The 19,731-nt window shown below is 52.7% G+C and overlaps 9 protein-coding genes across 9 annotated transcripts; 4 read left to right on the top strand and 5 right to left on the bottom strand.

The window, feature by feature from the left end:
- Nucleotides 1–203: 203 nt before the first annotated feature.
- On the top strand, nucleotides 204–3,089 carry hmt1 (putative vacuolar ABC heavy metal transporter (Hmt1); the record flags this gene model as incomplete). The annotated part of the gene is made up of 3 exons (XM_058450997.1): nucleotides 204–548; nucleotides 622–1,772; nucleotides 1,835–3,089. The coding sequence occupies 3 exons, from the start codon at nucleotides 204–206 to the stop codon at nucleotides 3,087–3,089; spliced, it is 2,751 nt and encodes a 916-aa protein (XP_058310459.1).
- Nucleotides 3,090–3,676: 587 nt separating this feature from the next.
- N7498_003934 (Mth938-like domain-containing protein) lies at nucleotides 3,677–4,542 on the top strand (the record flags this gene model as incomplete). The annotated part of the gene is made up of 2 exons (XM_058450996.1): nucleotides 3,677–4,208; nucleotides 4,332–4,542. The coding sequence occupies 2 exons, from the start codon at nucleotides 3,677–3,679 to the stop codon at nucleotides 4,529–4,531; spliced, it is 732 nt and encodes a 243-aa protein (XP_058310458.1). The 3' UTR covers nucleotides 4,532–4,542.
- Nucleotides 4,543–4,752: 210 nt separating this feature from the next.
- Nucleotides 4,753–6,630, top strand: N7498_003933 (alkaline phosphatase; the record flags this gene model as incomplete). The annotated part of the gene is made up of 2 exons (XM_058450995.1): nucleotides 4,753–6,268; nucleotides 6,326–6,630. 2 exons carry the CDS (start codon nucleotides 4,753–4,755, stop codon nucleotides 6,628–6,630), a joined length of 1,821 nt encoding a protein of 606 aa, XP_058310457.1.
- A 519-nt stretch (nucleotides 6,631–7,149) lies between these two features.
- On the bottom strand, nucleotides 7,150–7,473 carry N7498_003932 (uncharacterized protein; the record flags this gene model as incomplete). The annotated part of the gene is made up of 1 exon (XM_058450994.1): nucleotides 7,150–7,473. The coding sequence occupies one exon, from the start codon at nucleotides 7,471–7,473 to the stop codon at nucleotides 7,150–7,152; it is 324 nt and encodes a 107-aa protein (XP_058310456.1).
- A 1,617-nt stretch (nucleotides 7,474–9,090) lies between these two features.
- Nucleotides 9,091–10,495, bottom strand: utr2 (putative cell wall glucanase (Utr2); the record flags this gene model as incomplete). The annotated part of the gene is made up of 3 exons (XM_058450993.1): nucleotides 9,091–9,842; nucleotides 9,901–10,338; nucleotides 10,390–10,495. 3 exons carry the CDS (start codon nucleotides 10,493–10,495, stop codon nucleotides 9,091–9,093), a joined length of 1,296 nt encoding a protein of 431 aa, XP_058310455.1.
- A 2,167-nt stretch (nucleotides 10,496–12,662) lies between these two features.
- N7498_003930 (acyltransferase family protein) lies at nucleotides 12,663–13,967 on the bottom strand (the record flags this gene model as incomplete). The annotated part of the gene is made up of 1 exon (XM_058450992.1): nucleotides 12,663–13,967. The coding sequence occupies one exon, from the start codon at nucleotides 13,965–13,967 to the stop codon at nucleotides 12,663–12,665; it is 1,305 nt and encodes a 434-aa protein (XP_058310454.1).
- Nucleotides 13,968–14,286: 319 nt separating this feature from the next.
- Nucleotides 14,287–15,807, bottom strand: N7498_003929 (uncharacterized protein; the record flags this gene model as incomplete). The annotated part of the gene is made up of 2 exons (XM_058450991.1): nucleotides 14,287–14,661; nucleotides 14,713–15,807. The coding sequence occupies 2 exons, from the start codon at nucleotides 15,805–15,807 to the stop codon at nucleotides 14,287–14,289; spliced, it is 1,470 nt and encodes a 489-aa protein (XP_058310453.1).
- A 640-nt stretch (nucleotides 15,808–16,447) lies between these two features.
- N7498_003928 (uncharacterized protein) lies at nucleotides 16,448–18,333 on the top strand (the record flags this gene model as incomplete). The annotated part of the gene is made up of 3 exons (XM_058450990.1): nucleotides 16,448–16,912; nucleotides 16,967–17,704; nucleotides 17,754–18,333. 3 exons carry the CDS (start codon nucleotides 16,448–16,450, stop codon nucleotides 18,324–18,326), a joined length of 1,776 nt encoding a protein of 591 aa, XP_058310452.1. The 3' UTR covers nucleotides 18,327–18,333.
- Nucleotides 18,334–18,631: 298 nt separating this feature from the next.
- Nucleotides 18,632–19,401, bottom strand: N7498_003927 (peptide-methionine-S-sulfoxide reductase; the record flags this gene model as incomplete). Its single annotated transcript, XM_058450989.1, has 3 exons — nucleotides 18,632–18,665; nucleotides 18,725–19,043; nucleotides 19,125–19,401. The coding sequence occupies 3 exons, from the start codon at nucleotides 19,399–19,401 to the stop codon at nucleotides 18,632–18,634; spliced, it is 630 nt and encodes a 209-aa protein (XP_058310451.1).
- Nucleotides 19,402–19,731: the final 330 nt, after the last annotated feature.

Below are 19,731 nucleotides of genomic sequence, written 5' to 3'. Positions count from 1 at the left end.
TCAAGTTTGACGAGATCACGCACTTCCCTCCCCGCGTCCGTCCGCACGGCATTCCTCGCGTCGATCCTTCGCTCTCGCCATCCGAACCCGTCCTTCTCCCAAAATCCACCCTTATCCGGATCGTCGGGGACACTGTGTTATGGAAACCTTCTGAACCCTCTTTTTTCTCTCGTTCTCTACATCTGTGGGAGGAGTCGGTCATCATGGATCCCCACGCAGCTCTCGAGCTGCTGGAGTACCTGCGCACATGCTATCCGATCTTCCTCCTGCTTCTCTTCGTCGTGGCCTTCGTGGCCAACACCTTCCTCACGGCGAACACCTCCAGCCAGAATGAGTCGCCGCGAATGGGCCCCGGTGGTCGTCCACTTCCCAAACGCTCCCGCTCAGATGCCTTCCGCAAGACGCAGGGGTTTTCTAAGACCGTCAAGCGGGTCTTCAACTGGCTTTCCGTCGCAGTGCTCGTGACTTATCTCGCGGACGCGACCATTTATATCACTCATGTGATGGTCGCTCGCTCGGAGCATTGGTGGCGTGGTCAGTCCGTTGTGGTACGTCTTGGGCCGGGTTCCGGTCAAATTTGCCCGCCAAAGGTGCAGTCATGGCTAACTAATGGGCATGCAGATTTACATCGTCGGCTCCTTTTTCGACTACGCGGTCTTACTCATTTCCCTGCTCGATACCACCCCGTCTCCAACACTCGCCCAATTTGTGTGTTGGTCTGTCGCTGTCCCCATCGAGCTGGTTATTCTTAGTACATCCATAACTCTCTACACCTCGGCTCATCATGAGCCCGTCGTTGGAGACCCCGAGGGTGGCAAGCTCCGCAGGACCATCACGCCTTGGGAATGCCTGGAAATTGTCTCCAGCAGCGTCCGTATCCTGATCCTATTTATCCTCGTCCTCCTCTATGCCAGCAATGCCATCATTGCCAAGAGCCATGAACAGAAGGCACGCCGTCTCAATGGTGTCAGCGAGTCCACTGGATTGCTGGATCCTTCTGGCTCCGAGAACGGTAATGGTAATGGCAACGGTAACGCCAATGGCCATTCCTATGGATCAACCAATGGTCCTCCGCGTCCCAATGCTTCTAAGCCGGAAGATCCTTGGGTACGCCCGACGACCATGCCATCCACCAGTTGGTGGGAGTATCTCAGTGGCTACTCGCTCTTCTTCCCTTACCTTTGGCCCTCCAAATCACGACGCCTGCAGATTGTTGTGATGCTATGCTTTATCCTACTCGTTGCCCAGCGAATTGTCAACGTACTGGTGCCTATGCAGGTGGCTGTAATCGTCACGGAACTGGCCAAGGGGGAGGGCAACTCGTTCCACGTCCCTTGGTTCCACATTTTCTTGTATGTCGTGTTCAGGTGGCTCCAGGGTGGTCAGGGTTTGCTCAGCTCGATGCGCTCCACGCTTTGGATCCCGGTCAGCCAGTATTCGTACATGGAGCTAAGCACTGCCGCCTTCGAGCACGTTCATGGCCTGAGTCTGGACTTCCACCTGGGTAAGAAAACGGGTGAAGTGCTTTCGGCGCTGAGCAAGGGCAGCTCAATCAATACCTTCTTAGAGCAGGTCACCTTTCAAGTCGTCCCGATGCTTGTTGATCTTTGTATCGCCATCGGATACTTCTTGATCGCGTACGATGCATATTACGCCCTTGTGGTCGGTATCTCGACCTTTGGTTATCTCTATGTCACCATCCGCATGGCCCAATGGAGAGCAGAAATCCGAAGACAGATGGTCAACGCATCGAGACAAGAAGATGCTGTCAAGTAAGTTGTCCCAAATTTCTGACTAGATTGCGACGGATATACTGACGCGTCTGCCTCCTCAGGAACGACTCAATGGTCTCGTACGAGACGGTCAAGTATTTCAATGCGGAGCAATACGAATTTAACCGCTACCGTGACGCCGTGGGCGACTTCCAAAAGGCCGAATACCACGTGCTGTTTTCACTGACGATGCTCAACACCTGCCAAAACACCGTCTTTATGATGGGTCTCCTTACCACATGCTTTATCTCTGCGTACCAGGTCTCCATCGGGCAGCGTGACGTGGGTTCGTTCGTTTCCCTGTTGACCTACATGGCTCAGCTCCAGGGACCCTTGAACTTCTTTGGCACCTTCTACCGTTCTATTCAGTCGGCCTTGATCAATGCTGAGCGTATGTTGGAATTGTTCCGAGAGCAACCCACCGTGGTAGATAGCCCTCGCGCGACAGCGCTATCCATGTGCAAGGGTGACATCCGGTTCCAAAACGTCGAGTTCTCCTACGACTCGCGGAAACCCGCCTTGAATGGGCTTACATTCCGCTGTGAACCAGGCACCACCACCGCCTTGGTCGGTGAGTCAGGTGGAGGCAAATCAACAGTCTTCCGGCTGCTGTTCCGATTCTATAACTCCGAGAAGGGCCGTCTGCTCGTTGATGGACACGACGTGCAGGATCTTACTATTGACTCTCTTCGCAAGCACATCGGCGTGGTCCCGCAAGACACCGTTCTCTTTAATGAGACGTTGATGTATAACCTGAAGTATGCGAACCAGGACGCCAGCGACGAAGATGTCTTTGAGGCCTGCCGCGCCGCTAGCATTCATGACAAGATTATGGGCTTCCCTGATGGTTACAATACCAAGGTCGGAGAGCGTGGTCTTCGACTCAGCGGTGGTGAGAAGCAGCGGGTGGCGATTGCCCGGACCATCTTGAAAAATCCTCGCATCATCCTTCTGGACGAGGCTACCGCGGCACTCGACACCGACACGGAAGAGCACATTCAAAGAGCCCTCTCCACGCTTTCCCATGGCCGTACGATGCTGGTGATTGCCCACCGACTCAGTACGATCACGACAGCGGATCGTATCCTAGTCTTGAACGAAGGACAAGTGGCCGAGAGTGGCACCCACGAGGAACTCCTGGCCATGAAGGGTCGCTATGCCAGCATGTGGCGGAAGCAAATCCGGGCACAGAAGGCCGCAGCCGAAGCTCAGGTTCTACAAGACCGAGCAGAGCGGATTCGCAATGCCACTAACAGCGATGACAGCTCCAGTCAATCGGACGAGGATCGAAACAACGCCGCTCGACCCGCCCACTAAATAGCATCAAATACATGTACAGGTCCCGCGACACCCTATTTCCCTTGTTTATCTTTCGATGTGTGCATATGCTTTTCATATTCTTTGTCCGAGGCCACTAAAAGTCTGGAGGAAGTAATGTGCTCGGAGACAGCAAGGAATGAGTCTGGGGTTGTTTTTGCATTCTTTCCCCCGTTTATCTTCTCCTTTCGCGTCCTTCTTTTTGGTGCCAGGATTTTTGATTTTTGATTCTTCATTGCGCTTCTTGTGGCGTTTGGGGCTTCACGACGCGTACGACATTGTCATTTCTCCTTGTCCTTGTTTCATATCAACCCGGGCACCACGGTCACGGTTGGGACACCTGGAAATAAAACTAGAATAATCACTAGGATCGCCGAGAAGGATATATTAATATAAAGGACATTCGATAATTCGGCGGTGCAAAAGAGAGCTTGTGGAGTGTAGATGTAGCTGTGTAGATGTAGGCTTTGATGATGTAGTTGTGGCCGCCAAGTCCGGCCAGCAGCAGCTCCGAGTTTCTTTTCCCGCAACCTGGCGACAGTTCCACCAACATCGAGCCAGAGCATCTACGAACTCTCTCACATCCAATGCATTCCCCATCGTCTCAACTGCTCCGTGCCTTGCGCACTTCACTCACCAGCTCACCGCGCTCCTTCAATATCCGCGCCAACGCCTCTCGGTTGCCTCGCGCCTTCGATGTCTCACCTTGTGCTCCGCTCCCATCGACGCGCCGCCACAATGGCAGCTCGATCCGCCCGTCTCGAATGATCCCGCGCTCTCATTCACACAAGCCCGTCAGTCATGACCGAGGCCCGGAGTCCGACGAATCCACCCAGACGGACTTTGCCGCGCTGGATGTGCTGGGCAACATGCCCGCCCCCTCGACTGCGGTTGACGCCACCCTCGACTCCGGATTTCATCTCAACAGCGGCGTCAAAATTAGCGGTGGCGACGCCGTGATTCTCGTGGGCGGAGAGGCATTTGCGTGGCGGCCGTGGAAGACGGTTCAGGGCGCAGCGAACGACCGCGAGGCCAAAGCGGCTATGATTAATGCTAAGGGCCAGTTCGAGGTCGACGAACAGGTTTGGGGACTGTTGAGCGCAGTCTATCCGCGACCAGGTACGTAATGGTTTACTTTTTTCGATGGTCATGTGTCATCTGGAATGGGTCGCACGGCCATTGTGATACTTGGGAGAGTTTGCGGGATATTCTGCAGACACGGGTCGCTGACTTGTCGGACAGATATGCTTATTCTCGGCCTGGGTGCCTCGATGTATCCACTTTCGCCTGAGACGAAACGTCATATCAACTCACTGGGTATTCGCGTTGAAGTCCAGGATACCCGGAATGCGGCGGCGCAGTTTAACATGCTGGCTACGGAGCGCGGGATCAATGACATTGCGGCAGCGCTGATCCCTATCGGATGGAAAGGGCGATCGTAAAGTGTATCGGCACGCTGTTTCGAATCTAGTTATTCATGTATCTTTTCACGTTTGTCCAACAGTGAGTGTAAGCGCAGTCACCGGGTCACATGACACGTGAGCTCCTATCTTATCTTGGTCTCCTCTCCGGATTCGCTCCGCCTAAACCTCTTTTCGGAGAGGTCCTCTACACAGTACATGTACCTTATATGAGCACCACTCAGCCACATAATATCGAAGCCATGGCGCTTGAAGAGCCACTCCTGGCTCCACGGCCATCCTCCGAACGGTCCTCGATTCGATACGCGGAAGAAGAAGATGCCCTTTTGACCGGCGAGCGGACGCCCCGCCGTGAATCACGACGGGGCTGGGGCTTTTGGAGAGAAGTTGGGGCCTTCGCATGGGCTATCATCGCCACAATTATCGTTATTGTCTTGGCTGTGGTCTACCAGCACGAGTCTGCCAAGGGTCATCATGATTCACGAAACAACTGGGGCCCGGGCGGCAAGCCGACCGGCAAACGTAATCTGATCTTTATGGTCTCCGATGGAATGGGCCCGACCAGTCTCTCCATGACGAGGAGCTTCCGCCAACACACGGAGGGCCTTCCTATCGATGACACGTTGATCTTGGATCAACACCATATTGGCACCTCGCGGACACGCTCCAGCAACAGTCTGGTAACGGACTCGGCAGCTGGTGCGACGGCCTTCTCGTGCGGGTTTAAGAGCTACAACGAAGCAATTTCAGTTCTCCCCGATCATTCACCTTGCGGAACTGTTCTCGAGGCTGCTTCGTTGGCAGGCTACAAAACAGGACTGGTCGTCACGACCCGCTTGACAGATGCAACCCCGGCTTGCTTTGTCGCGCACGCCAACCTGCGACGGTACGAGGATAGCATTGCAGAGCAGGAAGCTGGTGAACACCCTCTGGGTCGGGTGGTTGACCTCATGATGGGCGGTGGACGATGCCATTTCCTGCCTAATACCACGGACGGTAGCTGCCGTGGCGACGACCGCGATCTCGTTGAAGTTGCATCGAAGAACGGCTTCAACTATCTGCAGGACCGGGCTGGCTTCGATTCTCTCAAAGGCGGCTCTGAGGCCAAGCTGCCTCTGCTGGGTCTCTTTGCTGGCGGGGACATTCCTTACGAGGTCGACCGCCGCTCGCAGAATGACAAGTACCCCTCCCTGGAGGAGATGACTCGCACTGCTTTGACTACCTTGAGCGAAGCGACTCGGGACAGTGAGCAAGGATTCTTCATCATGATCGAAGGATCGCGCATCGACCACGCCGGTCACGGCAACGACCCTGTTGCACAGGTGCATGAGGTGATAGCGTACGACAGGGCTTTCGCTGCCGTGCTGGAATTCCTGGAGAAGGACTCGACCCCCGGTGTGGTTGTGAGCACTTCTGACCACGAGACCGGTGGACTGTCTGCTGCGAGACAGCTGCACAAGAGCTACCCCGAGTACCTCTGGCTGCCCGGTGAATTGGGCAAGGCTAAACACTCCAGCGAATACGCCTATGCCAAGTTGAAGGAATACATCTCTGGAGCGGGCAAGGACGACCATGAGTCGAAGCAACGCGCCTACATCCGCAAAACCTTGCTGGAAGAGGATCTGGGCATCACAGACGCTACGGATGACGAGGTGGAAATCCTTCTCCACCCTGACCCTCAAGTCTCGTCCGACCATGTCTTTGCTGATATGCTCAGCCGCCGAGCACAGATCGGCTGGTCCACTCACGGCCACTCCGGTAAGGACCATCAAAAGTCACTACTCTCCATATACATGCTAACAGGAACAATTCTAGCCGTCGACGTCAATATCTACGCATCCTCATCCCAGGATGCCTGGCCGCTGATGGGCAACCATGAGAACATAGAAATAGGCCACTTCCTCGCCGATTATCTGGATCTCGACGTCGCCGCAGTGACCAAGCGCCTCCAGTCCTCATCCTACTGGACGGCCTCCGGCGAGGAGGCCGTCGACCAGGAAAAATACAGCTGGCTGGGTGATCCGCTGGGCTCGAAGGTCCGGACCGAGGGCCTGGACACCTACCATGGCGACTTCAGGAAGCGATCCATCGATGAATGTGGATGTGGCGGGCTCCACTAAGCAATACATTTGCATTTATTCTGGGATTTTGCTCATGGCATATCGACATGACACTTTGTTCGAATTCCTGGAAATCTGGCGTTTTATCTAGGGGTTGGGCTTACTTTATTTGATCTTGATATACAATCTACTGTTCTTCTACAAGCCGCACATCATACTCCCATCGCATTAGCCACTCTTCACGTTTGGATAGTCGCCCCTTCATCCTTCTTAGTCCTTCGCTCCACGCCCCTTTATCACCCCCAAAAACGTTGAAAACCCCACAAAGTGATCGTTTGTCTCAGGGCCACCTACTTTACCTTGACCTGTCAAGAGCACTACAAGGTCTTAAGGTCTTAACTATATAAGCGGACCTATGCTGAACCAGACGTGAAATAGCATCCGCAATCTAATGGAGAGATAGTAGTTGACGAAAGACTCATGTTTCGAAAGCGTTGAATGAAACCACAGACTCCAAAAACCGTATCCTCGAGCATCCTGGGGTAGTCCATCGAACGGCGGCCTTGATTTGCAGTGAAGTCAGGGTATCAACTGCCCAATCTCCGAAATGCCATCGAACCCCATAGCACCACAATCGCGGCAGACCTCAACCATATTATGTTCCCACCTCACCACATTCGACCATTCCTTGACCAGATCCCTGGTCGTAATGTCTACCGAGCGGTCTTCCTTTAGTTTAACGCGTGGCTCGCAGCCTGATCCGTGGAATGGGATAGCGTGTCTTTGGCGTTCTTCGGGGTCGTTGATGCGCTGGAGCTGGTTGAGGAGGCGGTCGCAGAAGGTGTGGAGGAGGAAACGGCTGTGGCCGCACTCGTGGTAGTAGATGCCTCGGTAGAGACACATTTTTGGGGGCTGATGGGGCAGGAGATGGAGTGGACTGAGGAGGAGAGGAGGAGCGATAGGAAGAGGAGGGAAAGGAGCACAAAGATGTGGAGCAGTACCTGGCCGTGAGGGTAGATTCTGGCTTGTGTTGATGATGTGGGCGTTCTAAGTCAGCTAGGCTTTTGATACTATTACCAAAGATGAGAAGAGCTCAGTGATATGGGGGATGAAGAAGAACATTGTTGTTTGCAAAATATTCTGAACGCTGTGGAATAACAACCAAGCGGCACTATACATCCGTTGAAAGAAGTATATCGTTTTATAAGCCTCTAAACGATCAACGGCGGCGCGTTTGCCGAGCCTAGGATTCATATAGGCTAGTGAATAGGCATATCACCAATTTTGCTTCCACTACTAAGGGCTAAGTAATGTCCAACTAAGAGGATTAAATCGCGTTGACAATACTGTTGAGAGAGTTGGTATAAGAGATACCAAGGCAATAGGACCTTGCGGAGCTCGAAAAGATAGACCCAAGATATAAACTTATGTCAATGTAAGGACCCCAATGAAAATTGCCAAAGTACAGATCACGCCAGCGAGGGTTGTAAGCCTAGCATCGGCTTTTATTAAAAGTAGAAGGTTGCCAGACAAAGGAAGTAAACGAAAAGAAGATTTAGAAAGTCGGAAAGCAAGGATGGTGGTGGAGGACGGAAAGAAAGAGAACGAGATATTCTAGTATTTGAATATGGTTAAATAGCAGGCTAGATAAAGGGACCTTGGGAATGCTCTACGACATTGGGAGAAAGTTTCATCGTGTTCAATTAGCTCTACTAGGGCACTTGTTAGAGGTTGAAAGCATTCGATAAACGGCCATGGCAAACACCATGTGCTCTAAACCAGGGTTACCGAAAAGGCAAACCTCCAAAACGGAACTATGCAGCGGCGCCACAAACTTAGATCTACAGTTATTCACAAGATCCAAAGTACAAAGGTACATTCCAAAGTTTCCCAAGTCCTATGCGCCCACGTGGGAACAAAGGTGAAAGGTGAAACAGTGGATCTAGGGTTTCCTACAGGGGCCGCGATTTAACATCCAACCAGGTGTTCCGTGCAGCGCAGAAACCCACAAGGGCCAAAAGCTTGGAAACCCCTGCATTATGACAGCGGAGCGTGGGTGTACGGTACATCCCTACCACTTTTTCAACGACATAACGATCTACAAAAAGTGTATGGTGGAACCAAATGGACTTGGAATTGAAATTTGAAAGTTGAGTTTGAAAGAGACCGCCCATCATTACAGAGTTAAACCAGACGCGAGTTTGTCCAGGAAAGCATATTTGCTGAACATGTGCAGGAAACCCCTAGCGGTGATAGAGTACGGATACAAGTATAAACGGGAGCGAGAAATCAAAGGCACGAGCGTTGATGAAATCGCTCAAACGGGAGAAAGGGTGTGCAAGACACAAGGGTCGCAAAAAGTACAAAGGCCAAAAGACGGTGTTCATTAGGTTTGTTCAAGGATTTCAATCAGAGACAGAGGAGAAGTGAAAACGCAACAGGTAGACAAATGTACTCGAGGATGAGCAACGGGAATAACAATGTCTCCAAATCAGAAAACAAAACACCCATTCAATACATTTACAGCGTCACCAAAACGACAACAGCCACCAGGACGGCGAAGAGCGAGCCACGCAGAACACGCTCGTTCTGGTTGGGGGCGCCGTTGTCCTTGCTGGCACTGGGGGTCTGGGTGAAGCCGGTGCTGGTGCCGGAGGAGCCACTCTCAGTAGAGGAGGTACCGGAGGAAGTAGACGAAGAAGAGTTGCTGGCAGCACCGCCGATGGCGCCGCTGCCGTTGGTAGGAACGCTGTCGGAGCCGGTGGAGGTGGCGTTGCTGCTGCTGTTGGCACCGAGGGTCATGTCCAGACCGGTGGCACCCATGGAGCCCAGGACGGTAGAGTTGCCGACAATCTCAACGTTGGCCTGCATGGCGGCCTCGCTGGTGTAGAGGTAGGAGGTGTTGCCGGTCTGGGTGGTGCCGGCAGGAGGAGTGTAGCACTCGATGTCGACCTGGCCGATAGTGGCGTAGTAGTAGCCCTTCTCCTGGATGTCCTGGCTGTCCCAGTTGATCAAACCACCAGCCCAGTCGATGGTACCCTTGGCGTTGCTGGCCTGGCCGGCGGGCCAGATCGACATCTGCAGACGAGAGGGAGTCTGGGGGAACTGGTAGCGGTTGGCGGTCTCGTTGAAGGTGTCGGACTTCAGCAGGGTGCGCTTGACCTCACCGTCGACGATCCACTGCACCTGCTCGGGGGTCCAGTCGATCTCGTAGGTGTGCCAGTCATCAAAGGTATCACCACCATCTACGGAAGCGTTGCCGCCGTTGTGCCCTGTTCAATTCAGTCAGTGTTGGCCGTCTCCGGTCTGATTGGGGTGGGGTCAACTCACAGTCGAGAACACCCTGCCAGTAGTAGTTGGTCTGCACGGCAGCCAGGTCGGCACCGACGAACTCGTAGTCGATCTCGTCCTTGACGTCAGACAGCAGAATGAAAGCAGTGACAACACCCTGACCACGGCTAGACTTGATTTTGCCGGAAACCTTGCCGTACCAGATGTAGTGGTTGTTGGCGAACAGGGTACCGACAGAGTCCTTGGGCATGGTCATGAGCAGGTTGTTATCCTCGGTCTTGGGGAAACCGGAGTAGGTCCAGTCGGACTTGCTGGCATCGCCGAGATACTTGGTGTTCAGGGCGCAGTTGTCCAGGTTCTCCCAGGTGTATGACTTGCTCTCACAGATGGGCATGGGAGCGCACGAATCGAGGGAGAAAGAAGCCTGGGGGTCGCAACCGCCGAGGCAGTATGCGCCAGTACCGCACTCGCCATACTCTTTGGTCAGGTCAGCAATTGTCGGGTCGCATATCTCGGAAGTTCACTCACGGGAGCAGCAGGGCTTGTCCTCCGGGCACTGGCTGCTGGCGGTGCAGGTTTGAGTCGCGAAAGCGGTGGCCGACAGGGCCAGGAGCGAAGTCACGAAACGGACCATCGTGGAGATTATGTACCGGGGGGGGGGGGGGGGGGTATGTGCGAGAATCAAACCGAATGTACAACGAAGGCGTTTGAAAATGGGCCACAGATGAAACGAGTGAACTGTGGAATAATTAAGAAGGATAAAAAGTCAACGAAGGGCAGCAAGTGAAGCCAAAAGTCACTGCTATGGGCGATGAGAAATGGAAATTGGGGGGGGGGGGGGAAGCGAGGGAACCGGGGGACTAAGTAAAGGTAATGCGATTACCAGCAGGGTAAACAACCAGGGACTGAGCGGGCGGTGCTAACCGGATGTGGCAGGCTTGGGCCCGGCGGAGTCCCAGTGTGCCCCTTCAACCCCGTCAAAAGTCCTGGTTTCCGCTCTTATCGGGCGTGCGGGTGGGACCCTGTTCCGGTCTGTGCACCCGAGTATTTTATCCGTACGTGTATTTTACACCTTCCCATTTGCCCATTTTTAGGTCTCCTCCGATTCACGACGGGTGGTGTGATGGTGCAGTCTTTTTGCCAGGGAAATCAAGATCGTTCCGTGCTCTCATTTCCACCGTCACGCGAGACCGATTTCCAAGGTTTGGTAGCGGTACTAAAATTATCTAGTGAACTTAGGGCCAGCGTAGCGGCCCTCGCCGTTGGATGACCTGAGACATTTGCCCCAGGCGTTTGCATCGATAAGGGGCAAAGGACTCCAATTCTGACCATTACACGAACCCGGCACGATCGTGCACCTGGCTTCGTCTCTCGTGTGATCCCCCACGCCGGAATTTTAAATTATGGTTGGCTACGTACTCGCTTCCTCGGCTACGTTAGACTGGACTGGTACGCCAGACCGAGTTCACCACGGTTAGCCCCCTCCAAATAAGGACAACCGGCATTAGCCGATCAGGCTGCAGTGAGAACGACCCAAGTCATTTCATTTAACAAGCCCCCCTCGAGGCCTGGGCGCTAATAACGAAAAGTGCTAAAAAGTGGCGCCGGGGCTCGGCACCAAGCACACCAACACCAAGAGCCTCGGAAATAAAATACACATCCCATGAAGCTGCCCCTGAATCCTAATACATGTACCTGCGCTGCCGGGAAACAGCAGCAATTTGACGCCAGGAACGAGGAGCTGTCGATCCAGTACAAGGGAACCTTGTTCAGGGCCGCCCTGGCCACTCCGGGCGCCTTGATGGGCATCCACCTGGGAGAGCTACGGGAGCTGCTCTGCTGATCATCGGGCCACGGGGAAAGCTAGCAATCAGGGGTCACTGCCAAGGATCCTTTGTCGAAGCAACCGCAGCTATTCTTCCAGAAAGAATGTGAGGATGATCGTTCGGAGATCTGTTTACCTATTGTTTCCTAGGCTAGCAGCCCAACAATGTGTCATCCCCCAGCAAGGGGAGGCTGACGTGGTTGTTTTGGCATAGACTCGATATTTGGCTCACGATGACCTTTATCCACATGTAATCTGTATGCATAATATATGTTTTCTCCTTTTAATGCTTGGCGGCGCAGGTACTCGTTCGTGTGTGCACAACCTTTGTCTCCAAAGGGATTGCGTAGGGACCGAGCCCTATTGCCTTTTCGGGTTAGCGGCAATCGACGGGGTTCAGTTCCTGTCTGGAAATAGATTCAAAGCGCTGGACACCGAAAAGCCTCGTAGATTGATCGGTAGTGGGCCGAATGCGATCACGTCGAAAATGTTCGGATCCGGACGATTCATCATTTTGATTATTATTTTTTTCTCGTGGTGTGTCGGATTCGAGAATTGGGAAGATGTGAAAGCTTGGAGAGTAGGTGCTGAACCAGTGATGTCAAATTGTCCACCAGGAGAAGAAGTCAATGACGTGAACGAACCCCTTGTTGTGGCATTGGGGTATTTCAGCGTGCCCAAGAGAATGGTCGATCTCATGCTGGCATCTGACGAGGCAGTTGCAATTGACGGGCAATTCCACAAGTCCACGTGGTGAATTCCAAACAAAAGCATATCTACGTGGCTATGAGTCCGCAGTGCATTTTCATAGGCAGTCACCTGAGACCCAACTACGCTAAGGTTTCCAGCAAGATAGCCAGAGACGTAAATGGATCTTCGAACTTGCAATGGATCGCTCTATCTTTCAATCCAAACGAAGCCAAAAAAATTCCGAAGACGAATTGGAATGTCCATTCACGGTATGCAATGCAAAACCTTAAAAATACTTCCGAGTAAACCATCTATCGATCCTCTTCGCAATTTGTACACATCGCTCGTCAACGAATCGCGTATACAGATCTGCAACATAAATGTTTATCGCAGACATAATCACATACCCAACAAGCCACACAAATGCAAACGGAACCGTGAACTCACTTGCTGCCTGCGTGCCGGGGTATGTCTCTCTGGTAGCAACGTACCACAAAAAGTTCCTGACCGGATCTCGTACGAGATGGTAAATAGATTGATGAACCAGGTACAGCGAAAATGAAATTCTGCCCAAATACTGCATGGGGCCAGAATTCAGTGGACGCTGAAGACGAGGCGATTGGCTGATCGCATAGACGACGAGCACTGAGCCCACTGTTTTCCAGCACTTGCTCAGAACCGCCCAGTCGTTCTCCCAGCGTGAGGATTCCGCGAGTTTCAGGAACTGATACCCAGGGGGGAGTTGCCCGTCGTCGCCAAGACAGACCAGGTAAACACCGAGAATGAAGCAGGAAGCGGTGCGAATAGTGGAAAAGTCGACGGACCTGATACTCGGTGTCCATGAGTAATAGGGCAATTTCGGCTCACTGTCTTCCGCGCTGACATCGGACAAAAGCCGCATTTCCGCGAGATAGAGACCGGTTAAAAAGGCAAAGATGTCCCACAGTCCAAAGTAGAACCAATACGCCATCAGCGCTGCTAATGCCAACCGCCGGAGATGCGGTCTCCAAAATGCCAGTCCCAAGACGGCGAGGTAGACCACGTACGATCCCCTGAATTCGAGTGGCATGGTCCACAGCTGACCATTAAGTCCAGGATTTCCCTGGAAATTAATGATGTTCATAATGTCCAGCATATAGCGGAAGACAAAAGTAACGTGCAGCCATGGCGCCGTCCAAGGTTTCCGGCCCCAGACGACCTCGTCACCAAAGCTCCACTGGTAGATATTACAGAAGTAAAGGAACTGCGAGATGGCCGCGATAACGAAAACCGGCAAGTAAATACGGAAGATACGGCGTGTCACAGCAGACGAAAGCCGGCGCACGAAATCAGCGGTGTTGTTATTCCGCAGTCGAAGAAGGTTGATAGAGATCGCATAGCCCGAGATCACCAGGAACATCGGCACCATAGCATGAGCGGCGAAAAGGAGGCGGATCGGAGGCAGCTGCAGCAGCCGTCTGTTCTCTTCTGGCGGATCAGCCCAGAAGGAGTTGAAAGCATAGTCTAAGACGCCGCCCATGAAGTAGTGATCTGTCGCGACAATGGCCGCTGCAATACCGCGGAGGCCATCGAGCCAGGTGGTACGGTCCATGGCTCACGGTGAGGCTAAAGGTAGAAAAGAAAAAGAGGGTAGCAGTAAGCTAAAAGATTTGGACATAAATCGGTTTAGCGCTGTCTCAGTGGACCCAGGCGCCCCCCGGTCGATTATGCGTGGGCCCTGAGCATCCACGAATGACCCACAGGGCTAATCCCTACTAGGTCGACGGATGGATATAGGAAGATCTATGGACGTGTTCCTCCTACTGGAGTTCTTAAGCAATTTATGGCTGTGGAGGCTTGCGGGATCCGTGATTCAAAGGCCTAACAATAAGCATATTATGATCGTCCTACTCTATGTACACTGCGTTAATCTATTCTTGGCAATCCCAGGCCTCGACTCGTCGAGGTAGCCAGCCACTGACCCAAGGCAGACTCGTTTGGCGTCGTGAGTCACCTTGCGGGATTCCGTTCCCCAGCAGCATCATACTATCCATCTTGCACCGGTCTTCGTAGAAAGACCACTGCACACACTCGGCCCAGGCCGTGCAGGCGGCTTCGCAGGCATCGACGGATCCCCAGGCACCGCGCCAGACCTCGGTGGACTTGACCGAGGCGGGTGGTTGGGCATCCTTTGCGACATTGGACGTGATTTCATACTTGGAGGACCAGTTATCCCACCACTCCACCCGGGAGCGCAGGTAAGGGGCGACCAACGCCTTGAAAATGTCGCGATATCTCAAGGGACCCTGTTGTGTATTAGCGTTCTGGTAGCTCAATTGGATTCCAGGATGACGAACCTTCTCAAAGTCCCACTCCTGTTCTAGATTGTAGAATCTCGCTACGTCCTTGCCGTGAGTGTGATGCCAGCTATATACCGGCTTGCACCAATTGGCCGGCTCGTACCAGGTCGACCAGTGTGCTTCGGGGTTGAATCCATAGCGGAAGCGACTATCACCAGCGGTCTCACCGAACTGCACTCCATACTCTTTCAGCACATGGCCCAGGATGTGATCTCCACAACCGTGGGCTTCCGTGAACTCTTCGAAACGCTCTACAATACGCTGATCTTTTCCAAAGCTCTTCTCCCACGCGCCTCGAGACAGTGCAAATCCGGAGCCACCGTGGGCAAAAAAGTCGCCATGGATCCAGGCCAAGCTGCCAAGGTACCACGGCTCGCGATGGTCGAACTTCTCCAGATGGGGCAGAAGATTGGGGAGAAAGATGTAGGAGTCATCTTCCATGAAAATATACCACTTAGCATCGGGCTTGTTGCGCCCTGCGTGTTGAACGATTGGAAGGAACTTGTACTTGTCAAGCTTCCAGCCGCCCGGGGGACCAGCAGCGTCGCCGGGCACGTTGGACATTTCGGCATAGTTCTGGCGCGACTCGTAGTCTTCTTGTTGAAGGTACGGCTGGAAACTTTCAGAGCTGCGCACTTTCTCTGTGGTGTTTTCCAAAATGTCGATGATGTCCCATGAGCCAATTGTCTCGGGGTAATCGGAGTAGAGGAGGATGTTGTCGGGGTTGATGCGGTTTGGTGAGAGAGAAGTCGCCAGATGTATGGGAACACGCTTCCACAAGACCGTGGCGCCGGTCTTGAACATCAGCACAACATCATCTGCAGTCAAGCCTTTTTGCTTATGTAGAGAACTAGAACTGCTCGACGAGACCTTCTGTTTACCCGATGGGGCGGCTGAAGGGACTGCCGAAGGAGCGACATGGTGAACGGGGTCGTTCTCATCTTCCAAATATTCCACATATGGCACCGGATCGTCCTGTCGCGAAGACTCAACGACGAACGTAGCGGGCACGGCCGAGGCGGGGATCTCGCCCAATGGGCCCTGACGATCAAGTTCGAAATGATAGACGAAGATGAAGAAAGTCAACAGCATAATCCCCAAGGGGACTATACGGTTGTCCTTGTAGAATGCGTGCTGCATACTTGAAGACTGCAAAAGCTCTCATGACCCATCGCGACTCCTTTTTCTGTTAGCATCTTCAACACGCCAAGGCAGCCAAATGGGGCTCATCAGATAGTTGAATGCGATGTAACTCCACTAACGACCCACTATCTCACCCGCTCTTCAGGGTTTTCACACCTGGCCCATAATTAGATGAAGTTCGGTTGAATTAGTCCGGGCCCTAGATCACTATGGGCGCTAGCGCTGACATGCGGCTCCTTTTCCGCAACTTCTATTGGCTTTGTCGCGGAACAATACGAAAAAATGTCTCGTCTGCCTGCGTACCCGGGAAAACCCCTTCTGAACATTCCCTGGAACCGTTGACTAACATGAACTAGTGGATACTACCCTGACTCGGTCTGACCTGAACAATGGCCCGCCTCAGCGGGTGGCCCTTTGGGGCTTGGAGTGGACTTGGAAAAAGGTGGAGAGGAGCCTTGAAGAAAACCGGCGTCTTTTATCCAGTTCAATCAACACTCGCTTGTTCACTATTTACTCTCGTTAATTTTGTTCCTTTTGATAACTATTCTATCCTATTGTTTAATCCCTATTGTTCTCTGTGAGTGTCACCATGGATACTTTCAGTGAGAAGGTATCTACTCCCAGCCGGTTCTCCATGTTCCAGCAACGGGGACCGGACGTCTCTCGTTTTCGCCAGTTTCTTAATTTCATGGGATGCATTATTGTGCTCCCTATCTACTCTGTCATCACCGCATATACCCGTCACCCGTTGACGCTAGACGTTCTGTTGACTATCTTTGCTGCCGAGTACAATCGTTTCACAAATGAGACCCGCCGCCGAAAATTACAGGGACCTTCGCGGACCGTTCAAGATCCCGAGAAAGCCAGCTATTTATCCGCGAGTCCTGATCGAGTCACCGAATGCATGGCCGCTATAGTGGGATACCGCGAGGACCCAGAGTTGTTCGCCCGTGCTTTGGATAGCTACAAGCTTGCGGCGGAGTGCCGTTTCATCCTTGTGGGCATCGATGGGGACGATGTACCCGACATGGAGATGGTTCGGGTTTTCCAAAACGTATGAATCTCGCAACAAAATATCTGTAAACACCAAGCTAAACATGATGAACAGGTCTTTCCTAACGACTCGGCTGTAATTCAAATCGACGAGCCCTTTGGCGAAGTTGCCATGCAGAATTTCGAGAAGATGTCGATTATTGACGGGAATTTTCAAGCTCCTGAGGCCTATATGGAGACAACCATCGCGCACTGCTGCCAGTTGGCTCGTGAGGTCCTGGCCGAGCACGACCTGAAACTGGGGCAGGCCGACGGTATCACAAAGCTATGCTTGTTCCAGCCTCATCTTCACAAGAAGGGCATTATGTTCACCTCTTTCATCTTTTCAATCGTTATCTCCGAGATGCTGGGTATTGAATATCTTTGGTCGTCCGACTCTGACACCCTTATCATGCGTGATTCTCTTCGCAGCACCATTGAAACCATTGCGGGAGATGCCCACGTTGGAGGGGCCAGTTGCGGATTGATCGTACACAACGAAAATGATACCACGACTACTAAGCTCGGCAGTGTGGTCTACTGGTCGGAGTTATATCTCACACGCTCGACCTCGACGTCTTCTGGCACCAGTGATTGCCAAAGTGGCCCTAGTTCCGCCTTTCGGGTATCCGCTCTCCCAGCTGTGTTATATCCCTGGTATACTCAGACCGTGCTGAGCCACCGAATGGTGGTTAACGAGGACCGCCATCTCACCACCAACCTACTCATGCGCGGCTGGACTGTCACCTATGTATCCGACACGCTAGCTGCAACAGATACCCCAACAACTCTGAGCCGGTGGATCATGCAACAGGTAAGACCTTCTTCCACTGGTAATTGAACATAACTGACACATCCAAAAGGTCCGCTGGAGCCGAGCAGGCCACATTGAATCCTTCCAACAACCAAAACTCTACCTCCTAACCAACCCGCTCTTCTTCTGGGCCGCTATCAAGCGAGAATTCGGTCCTCTTCTCGGCTTCCTATACATTCTATACTACCTGTTCACCGGTCGTTGCTTCGCTTACTTCAACTGGTACGACGTGGGCATCCGCATCGCCTACACGCTCATGTACAACTACACCCGCAACCCAGACCGGGGACCGAGTAATTCATGGCTGTGGATTGTGCCTGGTCTCCTATTCTACAATATTCCTTTGCCGATGATTCATCTCTGGAGTTTGATGACAGTTTTCCAAGACGGGTGGGGAACGTCCATGCGCTCGACTTCGGAACTGTCGAGGCGTGGACAGGCTTGGAAGCGGTGGAATGATCTAGGCTTCTTTGTTGTGTGGATGGGTATTGTTGGTGGTACGGCGGCGAGAATGGCGGCCCATATGGCTGGGTGGGATGATCGCAGCATTTACCAGGCCATATTTTGGGGGATAGTGATTCCATCGGCGGTGTCGTTTTATGGTCTCGTCGTTCGCGGATGAGATCACGATTTGGTTTTATACCCTCTAGACTTCCCTTCCCACTCAATATTTAGATATTAACAGACATCGGTCTGCCAAGTCAAGACAACTTATCTGATCAGATAACATAGACCATTAAATACAAACAATGGATGCATTAACTTCAAGGCGATGTTCACAATCCAAGTCAACTATACATCAATGAACGTTTGCCCTATTGCAGAGGGCATTCAAGTGTCGTTTCACATGCCATAACCTGTTCTGCCTTCTGTCATGGTATTCAAATTTTCCCCCATAAAACCCAACCATCAAAGTCTAGAGCCGAGTCACTCCGAAAGAGGAGGGAAGTTGCGCACAAAGCTGTAGAAAGCAAATTAGTACTCCAATCAAAACTGACGCATATCAAGGTATTCACGTACTGGGCAGGGCACTCATAACCGGACGGGTTCTTGTTCAGATAAAGCTGGTGGTAATCCTCGGCATCCCACCACTGACCCGCAGGTACAACCTGAGTAGAAACAGGCTTCTTAAACCACTCCTTGCTAACCTTATCCGTAATATCCTTCGCAATCTTCTGCTGCTCGTCGCCGTGGGTGAAGATCACACTGCGGTACTGTGTGCCGACATCCGGACCCTGGCGGTTCAACGCAGTAGCATCGTGCATGCGGTAGAAGAACTCGAGAAGCTGGCGGTAGGTCACGACGGAGGGATCAAAGGTCATCTGGAGAGCCTCGGCGTCTGCGGTAACAAAAAAGCGCGGTTAGCTGGGAAAGCGCCCAAGACCGCAGATTCCGGGTAAACGATATGCAGGGCACTTACGGCCGGTATCACCGCCGCACACGGCGCGGTAGGAAGGCGAGGAGGTGTTGCCACCGCTGTAGCCGACCTTCGCGTCCAGCAAGCCCTTGCCGTTACCGAAAGTCTTGCGGAACAGGTGCTCGACGCCCCAGAAGCAGCCGGCGGCGACGGTGGCTTGCTCGGTGGAGGACATATTGCGCGCTTGCAATTCCGGGTTCAGGGAGTGGATTGGCGAGCTCGTGGAGAATGGGCGCAGAAGTCGTGAGAAGAAAGTTGAGGCCGGTGCGGCGAAGGACATCTGAAGAATTTCTGGTGGGGAAGGTACAAGGGAAGTGGGGAAGCAGGAGCTGACGCGACGTGGTTCTGGTTGAAAGTGGAAGAACGTAAGTGTTTAAGTATAGAAATGATTTGGAATTAACGAGAGGTCGACAGTAGCTAGCAAATGTTCTAGAGCTCTGCCCAGTGGCGTCATTCATTCTGACAAAGCAGCGCGGAAATACCTGGGAGATCGTCGTACAGTACTACTGTACCTTGCCTTTCGAGATTAGGGTTCCCGCGGTCTGTTTGAGCCCTATACACTTGGCAGTTGAACTCTGTAGATCTAGAATGTGGAAAAAGTGTACGAGCC

Source organism: Penicillium cinerascens (genome assembly GCF_028974065.1).
Source record: "Penicillium cinerascens strain IBT 15544 chromosome Unknown contig_24_segment0_segment0, whole genome shotgun sequence".
Taxonomy (NCBI): domain Eukaryota; kingdom Fungi; phylum Ascomycota; class Eurotiomycetes; order Eurotiales; family Aspergillaceae; genus Penicillium; species Penicillium cinerascens.
The sequence above is the reverse complement of the archived record's forward strand: the minus strand, read 5'-3'. Positions and strand labels throughout refer to the sequence as shown.